The 23,798-nt window shown below is 35.4% G+C and overlaps 1 protein-coding gene across 1 annotated transcript in view; it reads right to left on the minus strand.

Moving 5' to 3' along the window:
- Positions 1-23,798, minus strand: part of LOC150100826 (peripheral plasma membrane protein CASK-like) — a 710,225-nt gene that overhangs the window by 208,663 nt on the left and 477,764 nt on the right. The window contains exon 13 of the mRNA XM_090401913.1: positions 19,011-19,199. Within this exon, the coding sequence (XP_090258039.1) occupies positions 19,011-19,199 (189 nt within the window). The remainder of the gene's footprint in view (positions 1-19,010; positions 19,200-23,798) is intronic.

Consider the following 23,798-nt stretch of genomic DNA (forward strand, 5'->3'; position numbering starts at 1 on the left):
ACACATCCAAAATCACTTTTGGACATGATGATATATGCAACTATTTTGAGCTTTTGTATAAGTAGAATTACATTTTATTCTTCTCTTGCATACTTTTTGCACACCACTTGGAAAATCAATACTAGGATAAAAGATAAGAATTTAAAGTAGAATAGAGAAGGTGAACTTTACCCATAAAGACTAGTTTCAGTCTATGGAATCAATCCCACAGTACAAAAAAGGTTGAAAGTTTACGTGACTACCCCCCACCCCTTGCAAATAGTTAATAGCCATTCATGGGTGAAATTGAAATTAAAAAATGACATCTGAACAATGTGTGTAAAATCACTGCTGATAGTAAATGCTTTAACACTGCTACCTGCTCAATCAGTGCTGCTAGAAAAGGAAAGCCAACTGGAGCTGTGGATATGGATGAAACAGGAGAAAATCTAAGAGATTCTGACTTTCATTTGAGCAAACCTATGAACAAATACCACATTTCAGATGAGGGAAAGAATATGCATGCATGTGCTTATTTATAATTGTAATTAGCAATACTGAAATGAGCACTGCTCACAAAATTTTTGGTTACGAAAAGTAAACTTTTACAGAATAAAGATGGCAATGAACAATCTAGAAAGTTTTTGCTTATTCCACATGTGAAATATTTCTCTTCATCGTTGCTTGGCTTAGTAAATTATCTATTACTGTACATTTCACTAACTTTCAAATTAAACAACAATCACAGTTAGAGTGACATGAGGAATATAAAGTAATGGCTACTTTCAGAGGTGAGCTATGGAAATTTTAACAAAGGGCTCGCATCGTCGAGCAAAAAAGATGTATTTCACACAAAAACTTTTATCAATACAGCTTGTGTACAAATGCCAATCAAAAAGTATGAAGGGACATCCTGTAAAGGCTATCATTTTTAAATGAATATTTCATGATCTAAACATGAAATATTTGCACACAATCATCTGTATTAATTTATTCTTACATAAGAAAAACGTTTTTTTACTATCAAAATATAATAAGAATAAAATCGTTCATAATCGCACCTATGAAATAGTCTGCATTTTTTATATACAAAATAAATTTATTTTATTTTGTATATAAAAAATGCGACAGAACTTTTTATGGCAAACAATCTATAAATAATAAATATTATCTAAACACAATAATATTGAAGTATGTTACATTTCTCTTTGTTTTTATACTTAAAGTGATAATCAATGGTACCAATCAAGGGGCGTTATTTTATAGTCCTATTTATTTACATGCAATTTCCAAAAGTGAATTCTTATTTGTAAAATGGTAGTAACAGTAACTATAATATTTTATTTAATAAAATCACTTTGTTAGGTTACCGTATGAGTTTGTCGCTTAATATATTTAAAAAAACTATGTTTTTTTTTTTTCGAAAAAAATAAAAAAGTAAACAAGAAGAACAAGGGGCTTGAAAATTTGAGAAAAAATTAACAAAGGGCTCGGGCGAGCCCCTTATAGCTCACCACTGGCTACATTACTAAGCAAAGCAACAGTGAATTTCTCCTACAAATCATGGCCTTGGCAGAATAGGGGCAGTAAGATTATCACTAGCTGTCATGGAAGCCTCACGGTATTACTATTAGGTTCAGTGCAGCATACTCTTTAGTACCCAGTTTGTGGAATAACTGTTAAATCCTATATCCTTTTGGCCATCACACTGTGGAATATGTTGAACTTCGAAGTTCATTCAGTTCATCATAACCAAAACCTGCCTACATCCTCATGTTTGTGGGCCTGATAATATTCCTAGTTATATCTCCAGCTAACAGGCATTAAACTATCAGACTGGAGGAAACTATCTAGAAGTGAACCAGGATAGGTAGGTGCCAAGGATTGGTATCCACTCCCATTAGAAGAGAGACACCTAAGGCTTCTGTGGTTGATGGGTTTAGTCACCTATCCTTGAATTGTAAAGAAATATTGGTCTCATTTTTCTTTTCTCATATTACATGCTGGAAGAAATATGGAAAAAAGTAAACCAAAGTTTGCTCTGGAGTCCAAAACTTATTTTTTGCTTGTAACAATCTTGGTGATTAAATCCATTGATCAGAAAACTTGGGTCTCTCTTCTAATGGGACTGAAAAAAAACCTTGATTCCTACCTATCTTAGTTCACTCCTAGATACTTTCCTCCAGTTGATAGTTTAATGCAGCATTTCCCAAACTATGTTCCGCAGAAAGTGATTAAGTGTTCAGTAAAAAATTATCAAAATTAATATGAGGTGGAATGGTTTTAAATGCTGCGACAAGTTCAAACATGTTTGAAAATTAGGCATCACTTTGCATGTGGATTGTGCTATTAAGGCCAGCGCACACTGGCCTTGACTCAGCCGCTGGCTGACAACCACCCACGGTGTGGTTGTCGACACCTCCAAGCACGAGTGAAGTACAGAGGTATGTATTCTAGGAAACATGCGGTCACAAGCAAGGTCAATGCGATGTGCTGCCGCCTAGCATGCCTATAGTGTGCGCTGTCACATTTTTGCGATGCGATACAGCCTGCTGTAGCGATAGTGTGTGCTTAGCTTTACATTGAATATGACTGATGATACTCGATTCTAACCAAGGTGTTCCATTAAAATTTCAGAATTTGTGAAGTGTTCTGTTGTAGGAAAAATTTGAGAAACCCTGGTTTAATGCTGGAGATATATCCAGGAATATTATCAGGCCCACACACGAGGATGTAGGCAGAATGTTTTGGTTATGCTGAACTGAATTGACTTCAAATTTCAACATAATCCACAATATGATGGCCAAAACATTGGTATTTTAGACTTCTGATGTTTAGCCTAGATAATATAATTGTGCAACCCCATCTTGGCTATCTCAAGACGTGCCCTTTTATGTCATTATATCTTTTATAGATATATCTTTATCATAAAATATATTGCATTTGATAATTTAAATATTTATTAGTGTTTTGTACACAACTTATGTGGAACATGCAATCCACTCCCTCTTTTTTTTTTTTATATGTATTCCTTACATACATCTGTGGCAAAACAACCATAAATAATAATCACACCATTATTCAACTGAAATGGCTATTCTTGTAGATAACTTATACCTTGGTTATCCATAACTTTTAATTTTTCAGGAAATGACAACATATACAAAGGTCGTTTGTGATAATAACACTTATCTTATCATAAGATTATTTTTTAAGTTATCATTGATAAATTTACTTGAATATTACGTAGTTTTGTTTGCCTTGTGTATCTTAGTGTGTCTGTTTGTGTGTTTTTGGTGTTTCATTTTATAATTTGATAAAATACGTTAAGTAAGTATGGCTCCCGTAGGAAGGAAAATGGCGGCCAGTAATGATGGTTCGCCATCTTTATTCAATAACAGTAATACCGGTAATATAAAGGAGATGACTCAGTGTACTATCTGTGAAAAGTACGCTTTGCAGAGAGCGGTCGGATTACGGTTAGATGCTAATAAAGGAGTGAATGTGTGTGTAGAAAATGTAAAGAGAATGAGTAATTAAAGTGTATTTCAGGTAGTGAGTGAGATATTTTTGTCAAACTTCAGAATGAAGAAAACAGTGATATGACAAGAAATGGCGAGGTTGTACCAGAGAGCTGTGAGGGCGAGAATATAGAAAGTGTGAATGATGGTATTAATTCAGAGCAAATTAATGGTTTTACAGAGAATAAAAAAGACGAGATAGATGCAATGAGTGAGATTGCGTTATTGAGTGGAGCGATACAAAGGGCAAAGCGGCAGCTAGAGCGTCTGAACAAAAGTCAACTGAGTGTACCAGCCAATAATAAAAAGTATGATAGGAAAAATAAGCGTATGAGTGTGAATGTAAACAAAATGAAGGAGAGAGTGCTGTATGGAGACTCGTTAGTACGAGGTGTGTTAGTAGAGGATGTGACAAAATCGTACCAATCTGGTGCGACCATAAAGGATGTAACTGAGTCTATTAGAGAGCAAAAGGAAAGGGTGAAAGAAATGATTGTTGTGGCAGGTACGAATGATTTGAAAGGAGATAAAATGGAAATGATAGAAGACCTGAATGAATTGTTTGAGGTAGCAAAAGAAACGACTGAGAGAGTTAGGATGATTAGTCTTTTGCCACGGTATGACAGTGAAATGTTTAAAAGGAGGGCCATAATTGCAAATGACTTTATGCGTGGGTTTTGTATGACGAGTGGTGTGGAATTGGTGGACGTGTGGAGTGAGTTCGATGGGAGAAAGGATCTATATAAGATGGATGGCTTGCATTTGAATGGATATGGTGTAAGGAGACTTGAAAAAGTGTTGCTGAATGTAGAGGATGTGCAAAATCAGGGAAACTAGATTTATTAAGAGGGGGGGGGGGGAGAGTAGATATACAGACCTTAGGGAGGCAGTTAAATGTATGAATGAGTATAATATGCCCGAGCAAATAAGGACAACAAATCAGAATGGGATAGTTAATATAAGGCATAAATTGGGATGGGGCTAATGGGGGTCTTAAATTCATGTACACTAATGCTAGGAGTATTAGGAACAAGAAGGAAGAGTTTTTGGCCATGGTTGGCACTTCCAGACCACAGGTTATTGGCATTAGTGAATCATGGCTAACTGTAGATGATAGAGTTAGTGGGATTGAATGTGATGGGTATAGTGTGTTCAGGAATGACATGGAGAATAAAATGGGGGGAGGAGTATTGTTGATGATAGCTGATGAGCTGCAGCCAAGGAGAATAGAAGTTGAATTGCAGGATAGAGAACAGAGCACATTTGAGGCCAGTTGGTGTGAGATTGTGGCTAGCAGAACAAAATATACAATTGGGTGCTGCTATAGACCGGGTGATTGAAAAGATGGCGGAGACAGTATGCACAAGCAAATAGAAGAAATGAGTGGAAGGAGGATAATTATTATGGGAGATTTCAACTATGGTCACATTGATTGGAGTGACGAGAAGACACACGGGAGGAAGGAATTGGATTTTATGCAGTTATTAAGGGATAACTATCTGCGACAGCATGTAATGGAAAATACTAGGGGTCAGAGATGCTTGACCCAGTAATTACATCTGAGGATTTGGCTGTAACAAATATGACAATATTGCCACCAATTGGTGAGAGTGATCATAGGGTCTTGACTTGGGAGGTGGCTAAAGGTGTAGAATTTACAATTAAAACAGGGTACACGGAATTATCGGGCTGGTAAGTATGACAATCTTAGGAGTTTAACTGGTTCAGTGCCATGGCATGTACAACTGCAAGGACTAGAAGTTGGTAGTGCATGGGAGGCAGTTTAGAAGTGTTTGCATGAAGCAATGTCTGACTGTATACCAAGAGTCCGAATAATAAATCAAGTAGGGGGGTTAAATGGATGAATAACACCATTAAGCTTGAGCTACAAAAAAAAGAAACAACTATGGAGGGAATTTAAGGAGAAAGGTGACCGGCAGGCACATGAACGGTACAAAGGGCAGGCCAGAAGGGTAACGAGTGTGGTAAGAAAAGCAAAAAAGGATTACGAAAGAACATTGGACATGCAGGCTAAAGAGAATCCTAAACAGTTTTTTCGATATGTTGCAAGTAAAAGGAAAAATGTATATGGCAGAATGATTTTAAAGAATGCCGATGGTAGGGAGGTAACTGAATCAGTTGATATAGTTGAGTTACTGACTGAGCACTTTGCAAGAATATATCTTCCAGGTGGTGACATTGCAGAAATGAATGAACCAGTACATTATATGGGAATTGTGGTGAATGAAGTGGAGGTGAGTAGTCTATTGCATAACTTCAATGTCAATACATCTGTTGGATTGGATGGTATACCAGCTCGTGGAAAGAGGGGAAAATAGTTCCACTGCATAAGAGGTTCCAAGACTACTGTTGTAAATTGCCGACCGATTAGCATATCAGGAATCGTTGTCACGGTCTTGGAGAGAAACTAGTCAAGAGAAGAATACAGGATTGGATAGATGAAAATGGGATACTGTATGGGGGGTAACATGGTTTTGTGAACGGTAGATCATGCCTCAGTAACTTGCTCACGTTTTATAACACAGTGATGGCTGAACTGGATAAGGGTAATGGGTTTACAGCGATTCTACTGGACCTTGCCAAGGTCTTTGACAGGATACCACATGGAACTCTAATCAGTAAACTGGAGCAGATGGGGATGGATATAGGGTTGGTGAGATGGATAGGAGGGTGGTTGATGGAGAGTTACCAGAGAGTGGTTTATTCAGGAGTGGAGTCTAAAAGATGGCTTGTGACTAGTGGTGTGCCGCAGGGCTCTGTTCTTGAACCACTATTTTTCAATTTGATCATCAATGATATAGGGAAGGATCTGAGAGGAAGTGTTCACTTATTTGCTGATGATGCAAAGTTGGGTAGAACAATTTTGAGTGCACAGGATGTCAAAATTTTGCAGGATGATTTGGATAGTTTGGAGGACTGGGCTACGAAAAATGGATATCAATTTAATGTGGCAAAGTGTAAGGTTATGCATTTTGGGGTGAAAAGAATAGCAGCAGTATATCACATTGGTGGAACTGTACTCCAGGAGATTGATGAGGCCAGGGATTTGGGAGTGCTGGTGGATAGGGAATTGAAGTTTAGGGGGCACATTGCAAAAGTGGCTAAATCAGCTCATCAAATCACTTGGCTTCTGAAAAATACTTTAACATGCAGAACAAACAAGTTATTGTTCCTCTGTATTGAGCCTTGATAAGACCCGATCTGGACTACTGTGCCCAGTTATGGGCACCAGGGTTTCTTCGTGATGGGGAAGAAGTGGAGAGGATCCAGAGACGAGTGACTAAGATGATAGCAGGTCTGTGGAATGAACCTTATGAGAATAGGTTGAAGATTTGCGAGTTGCAAAAATTGGTTGATAGGCAGAAAAGGGGTGATATGATTGAGACATTTGAATTACTGAAGGGTTACTATAAGATTAATCCAGAAGATATTTTTGAAATTAGGACTGGTGGTGGGAGAACTAAGGGCCATGCATGGAAGCTGGGCAAGAATGTGGTTAACAAGGGTGTTAGAGCTAGGTTTTTACTTGGAGAGTGGTGAATGAGTGGAATAAGCTGCCAGAGTTTGTGGTTGGTGCTATGACCGTGAATGAGTTCAAGGCAAGGTATGATAGATACTGTGTGAATGTCGAATAGTTGTTCTTGACATGATGTTAGGGCCTCCCTCGATGAGTCTGTCGACTCCTTGAAGTTGCCCAGAATAATAATAATAATAGAAAATTAATTATAAAAAACTTTAATTACCATATTTTTCGATAGATAATGCGCATCCCCAACATTTTCATCGCTCCTTTTGATGTATAGATAACGCACATGCGCCAACTAACGGTAGAGTTAGGAAGTACGGACAGAGGATGGAGGAATTCTTTAAAAGCACATGCGTTGCTAGTAGCAGTGGTCAATTATTCCGTACATAGATCCTGTTTTAAAATATTTCATAAAATAAATCATTATCTGTTCCAAAAGTTTGCGATTCCAAAGATATTATTGTTACTGCTAATGATAAAGGTTGGATAAATTCCGAGGTTACGAAATTTTGGTTGGAGATTGTGTGGCGAAAGAGAAAAATGGCATTTTTCAAACCAAAATCTTTGTTAGTGTTGGATTCGTGTAGGGTACACATGACAGCAGAAGTTAAAATAATTGTAAGTATTCCAAAATGGCCGTCATTCCAGGTGGTTTAACAAAAAAACTCCAACCCCATGATCTTGCAGTAAATAAACCATTCAAAGACAATTTGCAGGCTAAGTGGGAAGAGTGGATGATGAACGGCATCCATGAATATAACAAAACTGGGCAGATGAAAAGAACATCATATAAAGATATAGTTACGTGGATTGTAGAAAGTTGGACTGCTGTAAGTGAAAACTATTTGAAATGGTTTCATTAAAGCATAAGGGAATGCAATGGTGCCCAGTGACAATGATTATTAAGCTGAAGAAATAGCAAACGAAATTAACACAATTGATTTTTTCAATATTCAGTCTGATGAAGAATTTTTTGGATTTGAATAGTGTGATGTTCAATAAATATTAAATAATACTTCTACCTTAGTTTTGTTATTACATTTGATTTACCTCTCGTACTTTTCTATTGTATACTGTGTATGTTCATTTTTAACGAATTTAATTTTTTTTTGTGTAGATAACGCACCGTTATCTATCGAAAAATACGGTAATACCTTCCTATATTTCAGCAATGTTACAGTGCCATCATCAAGGATAACAAAAAAACAATGATGTGTGCACACATGCACAGAGGAAATGAGGGTGAATAAATGCCACAGAAGTCGGACCTAGAGTCCTAAATGTATTCCAAATTGGCCGTCATTCCATGTGGTTTAACAAAAAAAAACTCCAACCCCATGATCTTGCAGTAAATAAACCATTCAAAGACAATTTGCAGGCTAAGTGGGAAGATTGGATGATGAATGGCATCCATGAATATAACAAAACTGAGCAGATGAAAAGAACATCATATAAAGATATAGTTACGTGGATTGTAGAAAGTTGGACTGCTGTAAGTGAAAACTATTTGAAATGGTTTCATTAAAGCATAAGGGAATGCAGTGGTGTCCAGTGACAATGATTATTAAGCTGAAGAAATACCAAACGAAATTATTAACACAATTGATTTTTTCAATATTCAGTCTGATGAAGAATTTTTTGGATTTGAATAGTGTAATGTTCAATAAATATTAAATAATACTTCTACCTTAGTTTTGTTATTACATTTGATTTACCTCTCGTACCTTTCTATTGTATACCGTGTATGTTCATTTTTAACGAATTTATTATTTTTTTGTGTAGATAACGCGCGCCGTTATCTATCGAAAAATACGGTAATACCTTCCTATATTTCAGCAATGTTACAGTGCCATCATCAAGGATAACAAAAAAACAATGATGTGTGCACACATGCACAGAGGAAATGAGGGTGAATAAATGCCACAGAAGTCGGACCTAGAGTCCTAAATCCCCCCCCCCAGTGGGCTAAATTGTCTTGAATGTTGGGCTGACGATCTTAAAATGTATGCTTCCCAAATTTATGGCAGTCTCATACACCCAAAGTTGTTGAGGTTTGGAAAATTTTTCAGAGCTGGGGCAGATTCGATGAATAGTCTTTTGTACTTGTATTTGCTGCTGTGCAACAGAGTGGCCATCTTCCAGCGTATCCTGTAGTGGGTGTCCAAAGCATGGTTAGCAAGTCCCGAGTTGCTGTATTGGTGGAACTAGATGTAGTCCTTGTGTTTGTATATACTGATATTGGCTATCCTGTCTGTTTGGCTGTAGAAGGACAGTTTGCAATTGCAAGGGACCTGGTATACTCCTGGTAGGTCTAAGGGGTATTCCCTTAGGATTTTTCTTAATTTTTTAGATGTACCTCACATATATGGAATGATGATAGATTTTGAGTAATCTCTGCTTTGAAGGAGGAGGTAAGGGAGTTGAGGTTACATGGTTTTAATATTTTATGTGGGTTGTAGCCATTAGCTAAGAAAGTGTTGAGGATATGATTGAGTTCAGTAGTTAGGGCACTGTTATCTGAACTGATTAATTTTGTTATATAGGGTTTTTACTAATTCCATATTGTTGGGAGGGAAGGGTGACTGCTGGCGAATGCATCTACCTGTATGTGTAAATTTTCTGTAAACAGAGAATGCCAGGCAGGGCCGTAGTCAGATTAGATCGTGCGCATGAGGCAAATAATTAAATATTGCCCCTGATGGATTATAAGACAAAAATATAAGAACATGTCTAATTGCTATTTTGTTTTTATTACAAGAGAAACATTAATGCAAAACGATTACATAATAATATTAATTAAATGTTTGCTCTATGGGGATATAGCATAAAACTGTTCATAAGCTCTTCTAAATTTAAATTATAAGCTATGTCTGCCTCTCTCAGTATAGTTGCTAGACCAACCAATCTTTCTTGGGTCATTGCTGTTCGCAAATAATTTTTAATCAGTTTAAGCTTGGAAAAATTTCTTTCCACACTTGCTACGCTAACAGGATTTGTTAGTATAGTAACGGCGCATACCGCGATATGGCTGAACGAAGCCACACTGTGAGGCAGGCTGCCTCTATGCTACACCCTGTTGACAGTACTGATGCCAGGGATCAATTAGGCTGGCATGTAATCAGAGTATCTAAGAATGGGAGACTGTTGTTGTTTTCCTTTTCAAAGGTAAACTAGATCCTGGGGTGTGATTGTTTAAGTGTGTTAACAAAATTGTGGAGTGTATGCAGGCCATTGAGCCAAATGGAGAGCACATCATCCACATAGCATAGCCAGACAGTGGGTTTATGTGGGGCAGAATTTAGGACTTTTTCTTAAAAAAGAACCTGAATTTCATTTAAATTAATCTCAGGCTATTTCATTTGGAAAATTAGAATTTTCCAAATGAAATAGCCTGAGTTCATGGTGAACTGAAATAGGGCTGAGATATTGTGAGGAAATATGACTTGGATGAGATCTAAAGTATCTTTGAGTGGGACATTGGTGAATAAGGAGAAGACATCAAAACTGACCATTATATCAATGTGTTGGAGTGTGAGGTTTTCTATACTGGCACTTAAATGCATTTTGCCCTGACCAAGCTTACTTATTCCAAACATGTCAATCTAATTGTAAACGTGTGCCACGCAGCGCAAGATGCCACTTAAACTCAGAAAAATATCTAAATATATTGAAAGACCCGATTACTGGGAACAAGTGGTTTTAGGAGCACAGTGATCACAGTATGAACAGCAGATATGCCTTGTTCACTGTTTCATTCAATGTCAAATTGAATGAAACAGTGTCTCACATCTATTGAATGTCAAATTTCATTCAATAGATGTGAGACCAAGTCATATCCAATGGTAGAAGTACAGCAGCCCTCCCCCCCCCCCCCCACATTAGAGATGTGATCTGACTGTTGGAGGCAGAACAGTGTGCAAGCTAACAAAAGAACAGAAAACCTGATGATAGAAATTAAAGGAACTTGTGGATAACCTGTTAATTTTTGGATACCTATATCAATTTAAATAAACTGCAGCATTTCTTTAAAAATTTTTAATATGGGATTGTCATTCTTACAGAAAAAAATCAAATCATGTTAAGAAATACAATGATCAAATGTTTATTGAGTCATAAGCATCAGTTCCTGATCTGCTCCATCTATTTAAGTTTAAATGGGTAAGTTTAAGTTCAGCTAAACAACCACAAACTAGTCTGCCTGTGAAAAGAGCAACATGAGTGCAACATCCTAAAAAAATTAATTTTTAACGCTGCTTCAGTATGCATAATTATGATAAGAGAAAACTACATACTGGTAGTACCATACACTTATGCTTACAGCAATTTATCTAAATAAACATTCTAAATATATAAATATTTAGAATATTTATATGCTTAAAATTACATATATAAAAACAAAGTTAACATTCAACCAATTTGGTAATTCTCACTAGGCACTAATGCACTTTCTGAATAATAATAAAATACTTTTATTAAAGTAGTGAAAAAGTTTCCTGTAGTTCTTTAAAAGTCACAATTCAGGGAAATACACTAAATTCTTTTTCATAGTCTCAAAATAAATATAGCCCATCTCAGTGGTTAATAGAACCTTCATTCCAATTAATTGTGATTTTCAATCAAATCTAATAAATCCATGAGAAGAATTTATTCACAATTTAGGTTATCCGAAGTTATCCGAATTGGAAAAAAAAAAAAAAAAATACACATAGGCCAGTCACATACAAAATCAGTACAATACAACAAGATGAAAAATGCTGGAATGAAACAATGACATAAAAAAGTCCAGCATATTTGGTACTACTAATAAAATTAAGCACAATACCGGGACACGTGCATAATATAAATAATGAATAAATTTTATTATATTGTAAAAATTAAAATAATGCAATGTATCTGTTAACATAGGAAGATAATCACAAACGTCGATGCCCATGGTGGGATTCGAACCCACAGCCTGCTGGTTGGAGAGCGGGTATGCTAACGACTTGACCAACCAGGCCAGCAACTATCTGCTACTTAATAGCAAATCATCCATAATATCAATGTTCCAAATTTCATTTATTATATGTTAATTATTAAAATAAATAACAACAAATAAAAGGTATGGTAATAACAGAATACATCAACCTCCAAATTTTAATTATTCTACAGAAATTATTTATATGTACGTGTAAACAAAATACCTTAATACAGGCTTTTATTTGTACTAAGGTAATCTCAATATGTTCCTGTAATTTTTAAAAACAATGTATGTGGTGTAAAAACAGAATGTTCTCCAATTTATCCCCCTCCCCTAGGCTTACAATGACAACAACATTTTTTTACTGAAGCAAATAAATCCAGTGAAGCAACAGTTCATGCAAGTTTTGCTCTCGTGCACATCATTGCAAAACGATCAAAACCATTTACTGATAGCGAATTCCTTAACGATTGTTTGATTAAGTCTGCTGAACTTCTTTGTCCTGACAAACAACAATTATTTAAAAATATTAGTTTGTCAGCCAACACGGTAGCGGAACGTATTAACGAAATCGCTAGTGATTTACGATGTCAGTTAAAAGAAAAAAGATTTTGCAGCATTCTCAATAGCAGTTGATGAGAGTACTGACATCACAGATATAGCACAACTTGCTGTTTTCGTACAAGGTGTTGCTGATGAATTTGAAGTAATTGAGGAATTATTGGAAATAATTCCTATGAAAGGAAAAACTGGTGCACAGGATATTTTTTCTGAAATAAAAACTGTAATAGATAAATATAAATTAAGTTGGGATAAAATGGTTGGATTTACAAGTGATGGTGCAGCTGCTATGGTTGGTAAAAAAAAACTGAGTAGGGTAAAATATAGTGAAAGAAGAAAAATTTCAGAATAAATATTGCACTATACATTGCATTATTCATCAAGAAGCACTTTGTGCCAAAAGTTTGCAGATGGATAATGTTATGGAAACAGTAACTAAAACAGTAAACTTTATCCGTGGACAAGTATCCGAATCATCGAATTTGTTGAATTGCTTGAAGAAATTGAAAGCAAGTACGGAGAAATGATTTATTATAACGAGGTGAGGTGGTTAAGTCGATGAGCTACATTAAAACGTTTTTTTGATTTAATAAATGAAATCAAAATTTTCATGACACAAAAAAATAAAACCATCGACGAGCTACATAATGATACATGGATAACAGATTTAGCATTTCTTGTTGACTTAATCGGCCATTTAAATATTCTCAATAAAGAGCTGCAAGGAAAGATTAAACTTATCACTGACATGTATGCTTGTATTAAAGCTTTTAAAGTTAAACTGCAATTATGGGAAACACAACTGGAATCAAAAAATTTCGTACATTTCCTACATCTTAAATCCTGCCTTATTATTTCAAATGAAAAATCTCAAGAATATGCAAGAAAAATAGCATTATTACGACAAGAATTTGGAAAAAGATTTAAAAATTTTAATGATTTTGGAATCCGATTTTACATTATTTTCATTACCATTAAAAACGAACGTGAATAATGCACCAGAAAATCTACAAATGGAGCTAATTAATTTACAGTGTGATATAAATCTTATTCAAAGATTTGAAGATACAGATTTGATTAACTTTTATTCGTACTTGTCAAAAGATAAATACCCTCAGTTACGAATTTTTGCAATAAGAATAATCGCTTTGTTTGGGAGTACATTTATATGTGAACAGTTTTTTTCGCAGTTGAAAATTAATAAGTCTAAACAAAGAACCCGATTGACCAATGAGCATTTACAATCCATGATGAAGATAGTTTCTAGTAATTTTTCTCCAAGGCTACAAACTTTATCAGAATCAAAATGCCATCAAGTGTCAAGTTGCAGTAAGAAATAAAGAAGTTTATAATTATTTACATACAAACATATGTATTTTTTCTGTATGTGTAGAAGAAAAAATTTAATAAATAAAAGAAAGATAATAGGTTGTCATTATTTATTCTCAAGTTATAAAGGTTATAAAAGGGTTTCATAATTATAAAGGGTGGTATCCATACATTAGGGGTAAGTACGGTTCAAAATATATATATTCACTCTCATTTTGTTAAAAAAAAAATTCCAACCCGTCAGCTGCTTTCACATTGTGCATTCGGCCCACATGCAATTTGAGTTTGAGACCACTGCTTTAGACTAAGACTACCAATACACAGATCAGACTTCACAGACTCCTTATAAAGGTCACCTCCTGGCCTTGAAATTACTAATAAACTAAAACCATGTAATTCTAGGACCCCACACTCGTATATATTAACTACCTAAAATTCATAAACAGAATGTAACATTACGCCCAATTGTAGATACCACCGATTTACCCACATACAAATTAGCCAAACATTTAACCAAAGTGCTCTCAAAATATTGGCAACACTCACTCACGCGTGCGCGCACACACACAAACTCAGCCAGTATAGAAAATCTCTCACTCCAACACACATTATGATCAGTTTTGATGTATTCTCTCTATTCACCAATGTCCCACTTTTAGACCTTATTCAAACTTTTGAATTTCCTCCTGAAAATGTCTTGTTTAAGTTCACTATGAACTCTGGCTATTTTGTTTGCCAAGGAACATTCTATAGACAAATACATGGGATGGAAATATTTGAAGAGAAAGCTCTAAACTCTGCTCCATATAGTCCCACTGTTTGGTTATGCTTTGTTGATGATGTGTTCTCCATTTGGCCACATAGACTGGATGTTCTCAACATACTTTTAACACACATAAACAATCAACATCTGAGGATCCAGTTCATATTTGAAAAAGAAAATGACAACAGTCTCCCTTTCCCAGACACTCTGATTACATGCCACCCTGATGGATCCCTGGCATTCTCTGTTTACAGAAAACTCACACAATGGTAAATACATTCACAAACAGTCACATCACTGCCCCTCTCAACAGTATAAAATTATTAAAACTTTATAAAATAGAGCCTAGTTAGTTCAGATAACAGTGCCCTCTCCACTGAACTTGATCATCTCCTTCACAAAACCTTCTTAGCCAATGGCTACAATTCCAACCATGGCTAAAAAATATTAAAATCCCAAACCCACATACCCTCTCCATCTTCTTACAGACTACAGTAAAGCTATCATTATTCCATATATCTAAGGCACATTCAAAAAACTAAATCTTAAAAAATGCAACCTTTCAACTGCTTGCAGATCATATCAAAAATTAGCATCTCTTATCCATTCCACCAAAGACCAGCCACAGCCCTCGACCTGCCAGGTGTTTAGATCCTTGTAGTTGTAAACTATCCCATAAATTAAAGATGCCAAGAAATAATATTCTTGGTTCAAGTGCCAACCTTGCTTGCACTTGGATAAAGGATCAAACCAAGAATATAATTTCTTGGTATCCTTAATTTATGGTACAGCCAACTGAAAAACTTTCAATAAACTATCCTGCTATGGCCAAACAAAGCATGTACAGCCACTCAGGGCTTGATGACCATGCTTTGGACACCTAACATAGAATACACTGGAAGGAGGCCACTTTACTCCATTGCAGCAAATATAAACATAAGAGTTTTCCTTGTATCTACTTCTGCCTTAAGAAACTACCCCAAATTTGGGAAGCTGTCAGCTTCTGTACTTCAGCTCAGCAGTCAAGGATGCCCATTTTAGTTCACTAAGAGGCACTATTTAGGACTTTTAGGCCTACTCTCGGTTGACATGATTCATCTTCATTACTTAGTGTAGTACCTGAGTGCACATCTTATTATATTTTGTGCCTGGACGATGGCAATTTGACTTTGCTGAAATATGGTACTGGAATATTAATTAAATTTATTTTAGTTAATATTAGCCTATGTTGCAATTTCCTTAAAAAAATGCAGTAATTGTATCTTTAGTTATTAGTACATCGACAATAGGGGAAGAGAACATAAATGGGAAAAGTGAAATGACATAAAAATATATATAACGTGCGTTTATATTAGAGTCTCAGTCACAGTTATATGAGAAAAAGAACATGATATTAAAATTCAAATGCAACAATGAAGGGTTAAGTTAACCTAATACAGTGATAACTTACCAGAATTTGGATATAGGCATGCAACCAAAGTGAACTTACATTGAGATGGTGTAAAATGTTAAATGTTTCCAGTAAGAGACAATCGCATTTAAATCAACATGAATGGAGTATCCTAGTTTGGTTCAAGAAACTGTATAATTAGTGTCAATGACATGGGAAGTAATCTTGGTATTCCTGCATCCTTCAGCAGAATAGCCAGTTGGTCGAAAAAATAAGTTAGGTAAGCAATCCTTGGCAGAGGAAAGAAAAAAAAAAAAAAAGTTTGTAAATGGCTCGAAGGTAGCTGCATAGTTTTTTTCTTTATTTAATCCCTCAACCATTCTTGGAGGAGACTGCCACAAAGTCTATTTATATATTACTTTGGTAAGAATAGTGAGAAAAATATCGGAAAACTGGCAAAATAATCTGCAGGCTATTGGAGAAGCTCAGCAATGGAAGAGACAGTACAGTAAAAGGAATCAAAGATGGTAAAAGTGACATGAAAACTAATGACAGATTATTTTAAATTCTTTCAAATTACTTTGAAAGAATATTAAATTAAACAAGTAGTGACAGAACAGTGGTATAAAAATCTACTATCAAACGTCTAATATGAGGAAAGGCAGCTGGACTGGATGATATTCAAATCAAAACTGTTTAAATAAAATGGTGATATAAAAGTTTTACAGTGGCTGTACTGTACTCATTATTTAGAAAGCCTTGTCAGAAGGTTGAATGCCAGATCAGAAACTAAAAGTGAAATAAAATTGAATGTAAGAATTACAGAAGAATTTCTGTACTCAGTGTTTCCCATGATTGCTTCAACAAATAGTTGAAAAATCAATGAATATAAAGGATCTCTGTTTAAGTACTGCAGATATGAAAAACGCATATGACAAGGTGCCAAGTTATTTATTTAGCATATGGCATAATAATAAAAAAAAGACATGATATCAAAATATATAAATACATATTTGTAGACAATAAAAATGAGACAGGTAGTGTACATATACAAATAACAGATAAAAAGTCACTAAAACGTTAAGTCTAGTTCAGCTAGTCATTCAAGAGCTGAATGATCTGCCTCAAAAAAGTCTCCGAGGTCACCAGGTAGGCTTTTATGCTGTAGTCCTCCAATGCCAGATGGTTTGGTTTATGGCCCCACAGTCACATTGGGGGTGTAGGTGATCTATCCCACTTGCGTGGGCTCTCTGTGCAGATACCATGTCCAGTGGATATCCTATTTAAGTTTTTCCATAGATGCGTGGAAGCTCAATCCCTTTCGGATTTTGGTTAGGAAGGATATACTTGTTTAAGTCTGGTGACGATTTTTCCTTCCACATTTCTACCCAGTTTGAATTAACGTTGAAATCACTATTTACTAGTTCTTCAGCCAGTATTAGTGAAGGCCATCAGGATTTAAGGCGATTTATACTTATATGTGGGAGATCTTCATGTACTGGTAACAGGGGATTGCTGTTTATTTTTTTTTTTTGTACTCTTTTATGAGAGCATTTTATCTGTGCAGGTTCGGGGTGGTGCAAAGTAGGAAGCTAGTAGAGAGAAAAGTAGTTCAGAATTAAGAACACTACATTCTACATTTAAGTTGTAAGTCAGCAGTTAGAAAAAATGAAGGAAGTTTCATGTGAAATAATATGAGAGACAAGGATGAACACCATCTCCACAGTTATTCATCATTTAAGAGGAGGGGAGGTGGGCTGAAAAGTTCTGATAAATATCTAGAACAAAAATTAATTTTATTATATACCCTAAAAGAAATAGAATAAGTTATTACAATTTGATGAAACGTGGGGGTTAAAGGATTTTAAGATATGTTCTTTCTTGTGGCTATATCAGTTGCTTTAATATCATTTTTGTTCTAGGTGTTTATCAAAACTTCCCATCATGTTGGAAGCTAGTAGAGAAAATCAGAGAAGCTAGTAGAGAGTTTGAATCAGAGATATCAAACTTTAGTTCTCTCGTTTATGTAGATAATGTTGCATCCCTGAACAAAAACAGTGTAGGTCTGTAGGATTCCCTAACTAAAGTGAATGCAACTATAATAAATTTGGTATGAATAACAGCAATAAAAAACATGAATACAAAACTATGAAAATAGGCAGGAACATGAAAAGTTTCCAGCAAACATGTATGTGTGTGTATATATATATATATATATGTGTGTGTGTGTGTGTGTGTGTGTGTGTGTGGAACAAAACCTGTATATGTTCTATAGAACACATAAGAACAGTGATATTGTCATGTATAATGCTGATTTAGTGTTTTAAATTATGCATCTGAGAACTGATTAAAGACTAAAGACCATATATGGCATCAATGGCAGAATCATTAAAAATGAAAATATCAAAACGAAACCTAATGCTGTTAGCATGCAAGAATGTGGAACAGAGCCAATTTAAGGTCATTAAATTTGCTCTGTTCCATAATATGTTAAATAATGTTGTTATTTAAACAGAACAGGAGAAGAATGGTTAGCTGAACAGGTGTCTGATGCCAAGATTTCAGAAAACAAAAGGCCCAGAAGAAGAGCAAGATCTAGGTGGAGTGATGCAGCAGAAGTGTCCTAACAGAGAGAAATAAAGATCTGACAATACTAGAGTGCTGACAAGTAAGAATAATTGGAGGAACATTTTTGTTGTATTTTCTTTTATCCATAAGATAAATCAACTAAGTATTATTCTTAGCCAAGACTTAATTAAAACTTAAAGATGCTAATATTCGATCTGTACCATAGAAAATGGTCACAGTTTAACAATTTTAACATTATGACAAAACTTGAAAATTCAGGTCCTGCAAGCTTTGTATTAACAAGATTCTGTTGTGTTAAGTAAGCATAAGGTGAGAATTCAAGTATAGGCTCTGATATTTTTTACATTTAAATAAAGAGAACTGATGCTTACCATAGGCTCCTCTGTATTTTTCTGAAACTGTACCAAACGTACCCTAGTAATGGTTTCTGCTTCTGATCCCAATTCTGTCTCCATATCTCCACTTCCATCAAAATAAGGCATCACAGGTGGTGGTGTTACCCGAATGGCATCTTCTCCATACACTTCATGTGCTAGAACATCATGAGCTTGTAGAAGAGCCTAAAAATTAAGATTTCCATAAATTGTTATTGAATTCTGTCATAAAGGAAGCAAAAAGAAAAAGAGCAGAGGCAAAAGAGAGAGAGAGAGAGAGAGGGGGGGGGGGAATAGTCAAAATAGTTTATCATTACCTGTTTGATTTTTAACGTCCCCATTACTTAATGTAGAAAATAATTTATACATTATGTTCATGTGTAAATCATGACTTGAAATATGAAAAAATAAAACAAAATATCGATTACACTACTGCTGGTATGGCATGAGATTGAACTACCTCATTTCAACGTGTGGACAGACTTATGTGTTCGTCGAACATGTTGTTTATTATTTTAACGGTATAATAGAACACAGAAACTAAGTAAATAATTAATTTATTGACTTGATGCTGATATTTCGCTGGAAACTTGCCGAAGATCTGGGAGACAGTCATATTAAGAAAAAACTAGCACTTTTCTAGGACTCTAGTAATATATGATAGCGTTTTTTTTTTTTTTTTTTTTTTTTTTTTTTTTTTTTCAGATAGAGGGCGCCAAAATCAGGACTCTAGTCTTTGTGTTGCTGCTACAATTTTGGTTAAGTACACCATGTTGTTTTAGTCTCGCGTATTGTGACAAACAGTGTTTTTGTGCTCTGAAGATGCTGGTTATAATACCAGCGAAATATCAGCATCAAGTCAATAAATTAATTATTTACTTAGTTTCTGTGTTCTATTATACCGTTAAAATAATAAACAACAATACCTCATTTCAAGCATGCGTATTAATTTTGCTTTGGATAAACTATTTAACATTTAAAATACCATCTTTATTGGAAATTCTTTTTTTTAAGGAGTAGCCTTCTATAACATTTAATACAAAACAAAGGTTAAATTCTTCAATCACTCTTCTCCATTCTGTAGCATGATGTTTTTGGATGGTGTCAAATTCTTGTTTAGTTAACATGTGCCCTATTAAATAAAGATTTGAGGAAGACTATTTTTTGAGAAGGATGATGAGACAAGCTTCTATATAACAGCCTGTGAAAGTCCACATGCAATAAACCACAGTTGTCAGTACATCAGGTGGAGGATATCCAAGAAGGCTAATCTTCCATCCTTTCTTTTTGCATGATGATGTTGATATTGATACCACCAAAGTGAAAGCTGTTAATTTTGGTTAAGAGCTGCTTCCAATTCAGGCAAAATGGTGAAAATATTATTCACACAGCAAACTCAAAATGAGTTATGGGCATATTAAGGAGAATACAGATTCTTGTAGATTCTATTTACAAGCAGAAATTAGCTAAGGCCAGAGAAAGAGAACTTGCCGTGCAGTTGAACCTGCTTGTAGAGCTTGTTTCTATAGATGAGGTAGTCTGAGTGCATGATAAAAATAAATAGTTTGAATATTTTGGGATTAATAATAGGAGTGTCTGTAAGAGGTGCAATAATAAAAAGAAAATGACAGTAAAACTCCGTTTTTACGTTCCCGCAATTTGCGTTTTCCTGCCATTTACGTCATTTAACGTTGGTCCATTCTTAAGGGCAATACTGGTTTTCCCGCCATTAACAAATTGATGTGGATGTTATTTCCCATGATTTGTGTTTTTTTCTCGGTTGGCAACACTGATTTTCGAATCGATTTCCTCTCATTCAAATCGATTTCTGCAGAAATCTGGGCATTTCTGTTCCCAGATGGCACTGCTTTCAGCTGTAGTTTCGTTTCCATCATCATGGTGACTTGCACGCTTGCAGGAATGATGTAACGATGAGTGATGCCATGATTTTTCAATCACAGTACGAACTGATATTGCAGAATTACTGCTATGTAATTTATCGTGTGATAGTTGCCTTCAAGTTGCGGTGGTGGATGATCCATGGAGAAAAAAAGACAGAAAATGTATTTCGGTAGAAGAAAAGATGGCAATTCTTCAACATATAGATTGGCATGCTGGAACATGTGCACAATTAGCAAAAGATCTTGGATTCTCTGTGTCCACTTTGAACACAATAGTAAAAAACAGGTCAAGCATTGAACTAGATGCAAAGCAATCTGGCACTATGTCAAAAAAAAAAAAAAAAAAGGGAAATATATCCGGACATCGACATACAATGAATTGGATAAACTTCTGGCGGAGTAGTTTGTTTCTATGAGAGCGTCGGGTATTCTAGTAGATGGTACTGTACTCCGAGTGAAATCCCTTGAATTTGCTGTGAGAGTGGGGATTAATGGTTTTACTGTGTCAAATGGATGGATTGATCGTTTCAAGACTCGTCACAATATTGTGTATAATCAAGTGTGTGGAGAAAGTAATAGTAGATGAACTAAAGAATATTATTCAAGACTACAAATCGAAAAATATTTTCAATGTTGATGAAACTGAGCTCTTTTATAATATTCTGCCAAGTAAAACATTGTGTTTTAAAGGAGAGAAGTGTCACGGTGGAAAACTCAGCAAGCAGAGGGTAAATGTTTTGCTCATGGTCAATGCTGATGGATCAGAAAAATTGCCTCCACTGGTAATTGGTAAATTTAAAAAGCCAAGGTATTTTAAGAACGTCAAAAATCTGCCTACTAAGTATGATGCCAACAGCACAGCATGGATGACCGCAACATCTTCACATCCACCATGCATGCTCTGGATGCTAAAATGGGGTAAATCACTGCAAAATACTACTACTACTGCTACTACTAAGTGGTTAGTGTGCCGCTCTCTAGTCAAGAGGCTGCGGGCTCGAATCCTGCCGTAGGCATTAATGTTTGTGATTGTATGTGGAAATACTAGTGGTGATGGTCGACAGTAGATGGCGTTGGTGTGGTTGCGATCAGTTAGTGGATTGTGAGTGATGGAAGCAAAGCTGTACAGTAGATGCCCTCCCTCGATGAGTCTTTGGACTCCCTGGAGGTGACAAATAATAATAATGAATGAATGAAGAAATTTAATAATCTTAATAAACTCAGACATAAGAAATTTAATAATATTTTAGATGCACAGATATTTTAATAAGAAACAGATAAGAGCCACATATGACACAAGTGACATCTTATGACAGATTATATGGTATAAATATATCATTTTAAAAAAGGAAAGTTTGTTGCTTTCCATGAGGATAACTGTCACAAATTTTAGTTAAGGAAAAACAGGAATTCAGTATAAGTTAGAGCAGTATAATAGTGCTTCAGCACTCTCTTTGAATAGTTTCTCAAATTTAAAATGATGCTGATGTAACAGATGAGTCCTGTTACATCAGTGTCGCTATAGTCAATGTGTACATTGTGTTGTGCCAGACTAGATTTTTCTGGCTTTTTATGGATGATGTAAGATTTATTTACCTACACTCTTTTTTTTTTTTCCCAAAACAACATCCTGTTTATCCAAAGTCAGAGAAAAAGTCAATCACATTAAACCTGGTAAACACCAGAGAGAGAGATACCTGTTTAACATTTGTGGAGAGTAAAATGAAAAGCTTATTAATTTTTTTTGGGGGTGGGGGATTAGAATTCTTAAAATCTTATCTTTACAAGCCTACAGGCATGGGAGATATCAGTTTGACATTACAGTAAAACCCCATTTTTACACTTTCCAGGGGACTGATGGAAAAAAGTGTAAATGGCAGAAAAATGTAAATAGCAGGAAATGTAAAATAACATTAAAAAAAGGCTAAAAGATGACTAGTGTTAGTATGTGACTACATACTAGATTACAAAATTTACTAACTGAAAATAAATGAATTTACATTTATATATTTAAAAAAATCTTTAATTGTTGATTGTTTTTGCTTTTTCTGCACTCTTATAAGTTCCACCTGCCTCTCCACAGTGTATAAGGCATTAAATGCCCCATCATCTCCTGATGCACTTGCAATATACTGCCTCAAAACAGAGAAAGCTTCCATTGCTTCTTTACTAATAGAGACGGCAGGTTCTTGATCAGTCTTCTTCAATCACTTCTTCCTCTTCTTCTTCACCAAGGTGGTTGGAAAGGATGCCTTCTACACTTGATACCATTGATGTAATCACATCAGCATCAACACAGTCTTGAAATGAGGAAGACTCATCCATCACATACAAGTTGTTGGGCTCTGACATATCTTCTTCTTCCTGTAGTTGTTCCTCCTCTTCCACAAATGTAACTCCTGCCTTCCGGAAACAGTTGGATATGGTTTCAGGAGTAACATGCAACCATCCTTTGGCCATATAATGCATGACATCAAGGATTGATATGATCATTTGTTTTGGGTCCATACTATTATCATGCATAAACACACCTTTTTTCAACAAGCATTTTTCTATATTTCCATTTAAATACATGGATGATGCCCAGATCTAAATGGCTGAAGCTCACTTGTACAAGTAGGGGGAAAGAACACTAATCTAATGTTTCTGAGCTGCAGATTTTTAGGGTGTGCTGGCCACTTCATTGAAGTTTAGTTAATTCCTTATATACTTCCTGCTCAGTCATCATCAGTTCATTCTCTTCTATTCTTGCTGCATGTGAGCTTCTCATTATTTCACACAAAGATGATACACAGTGATGAATTGCTCGCTGAATTACAATGACATATACTGCAGCAGTTACCAATCAATTTCATCCATTAACATCAATTTCCATAATCATTTT

The sequence above is a fragment of the Typopeltis vanoorti genome, chromosome 12 (genome assembly GCF_054136105.1).
Source record: "Typopeltis vanoorti isolate ZY-2024b chromosome 12, IOZ_Tvanoo_1.0, whole genome shotgun sequence".
Classification (NCBI taxonomy): Eukaryota; Metazoa; Arthropoda; class Arachnida; order Uropygi; family Thelyphonidae; genus Typopeltis; species Typopeltis vanoorti.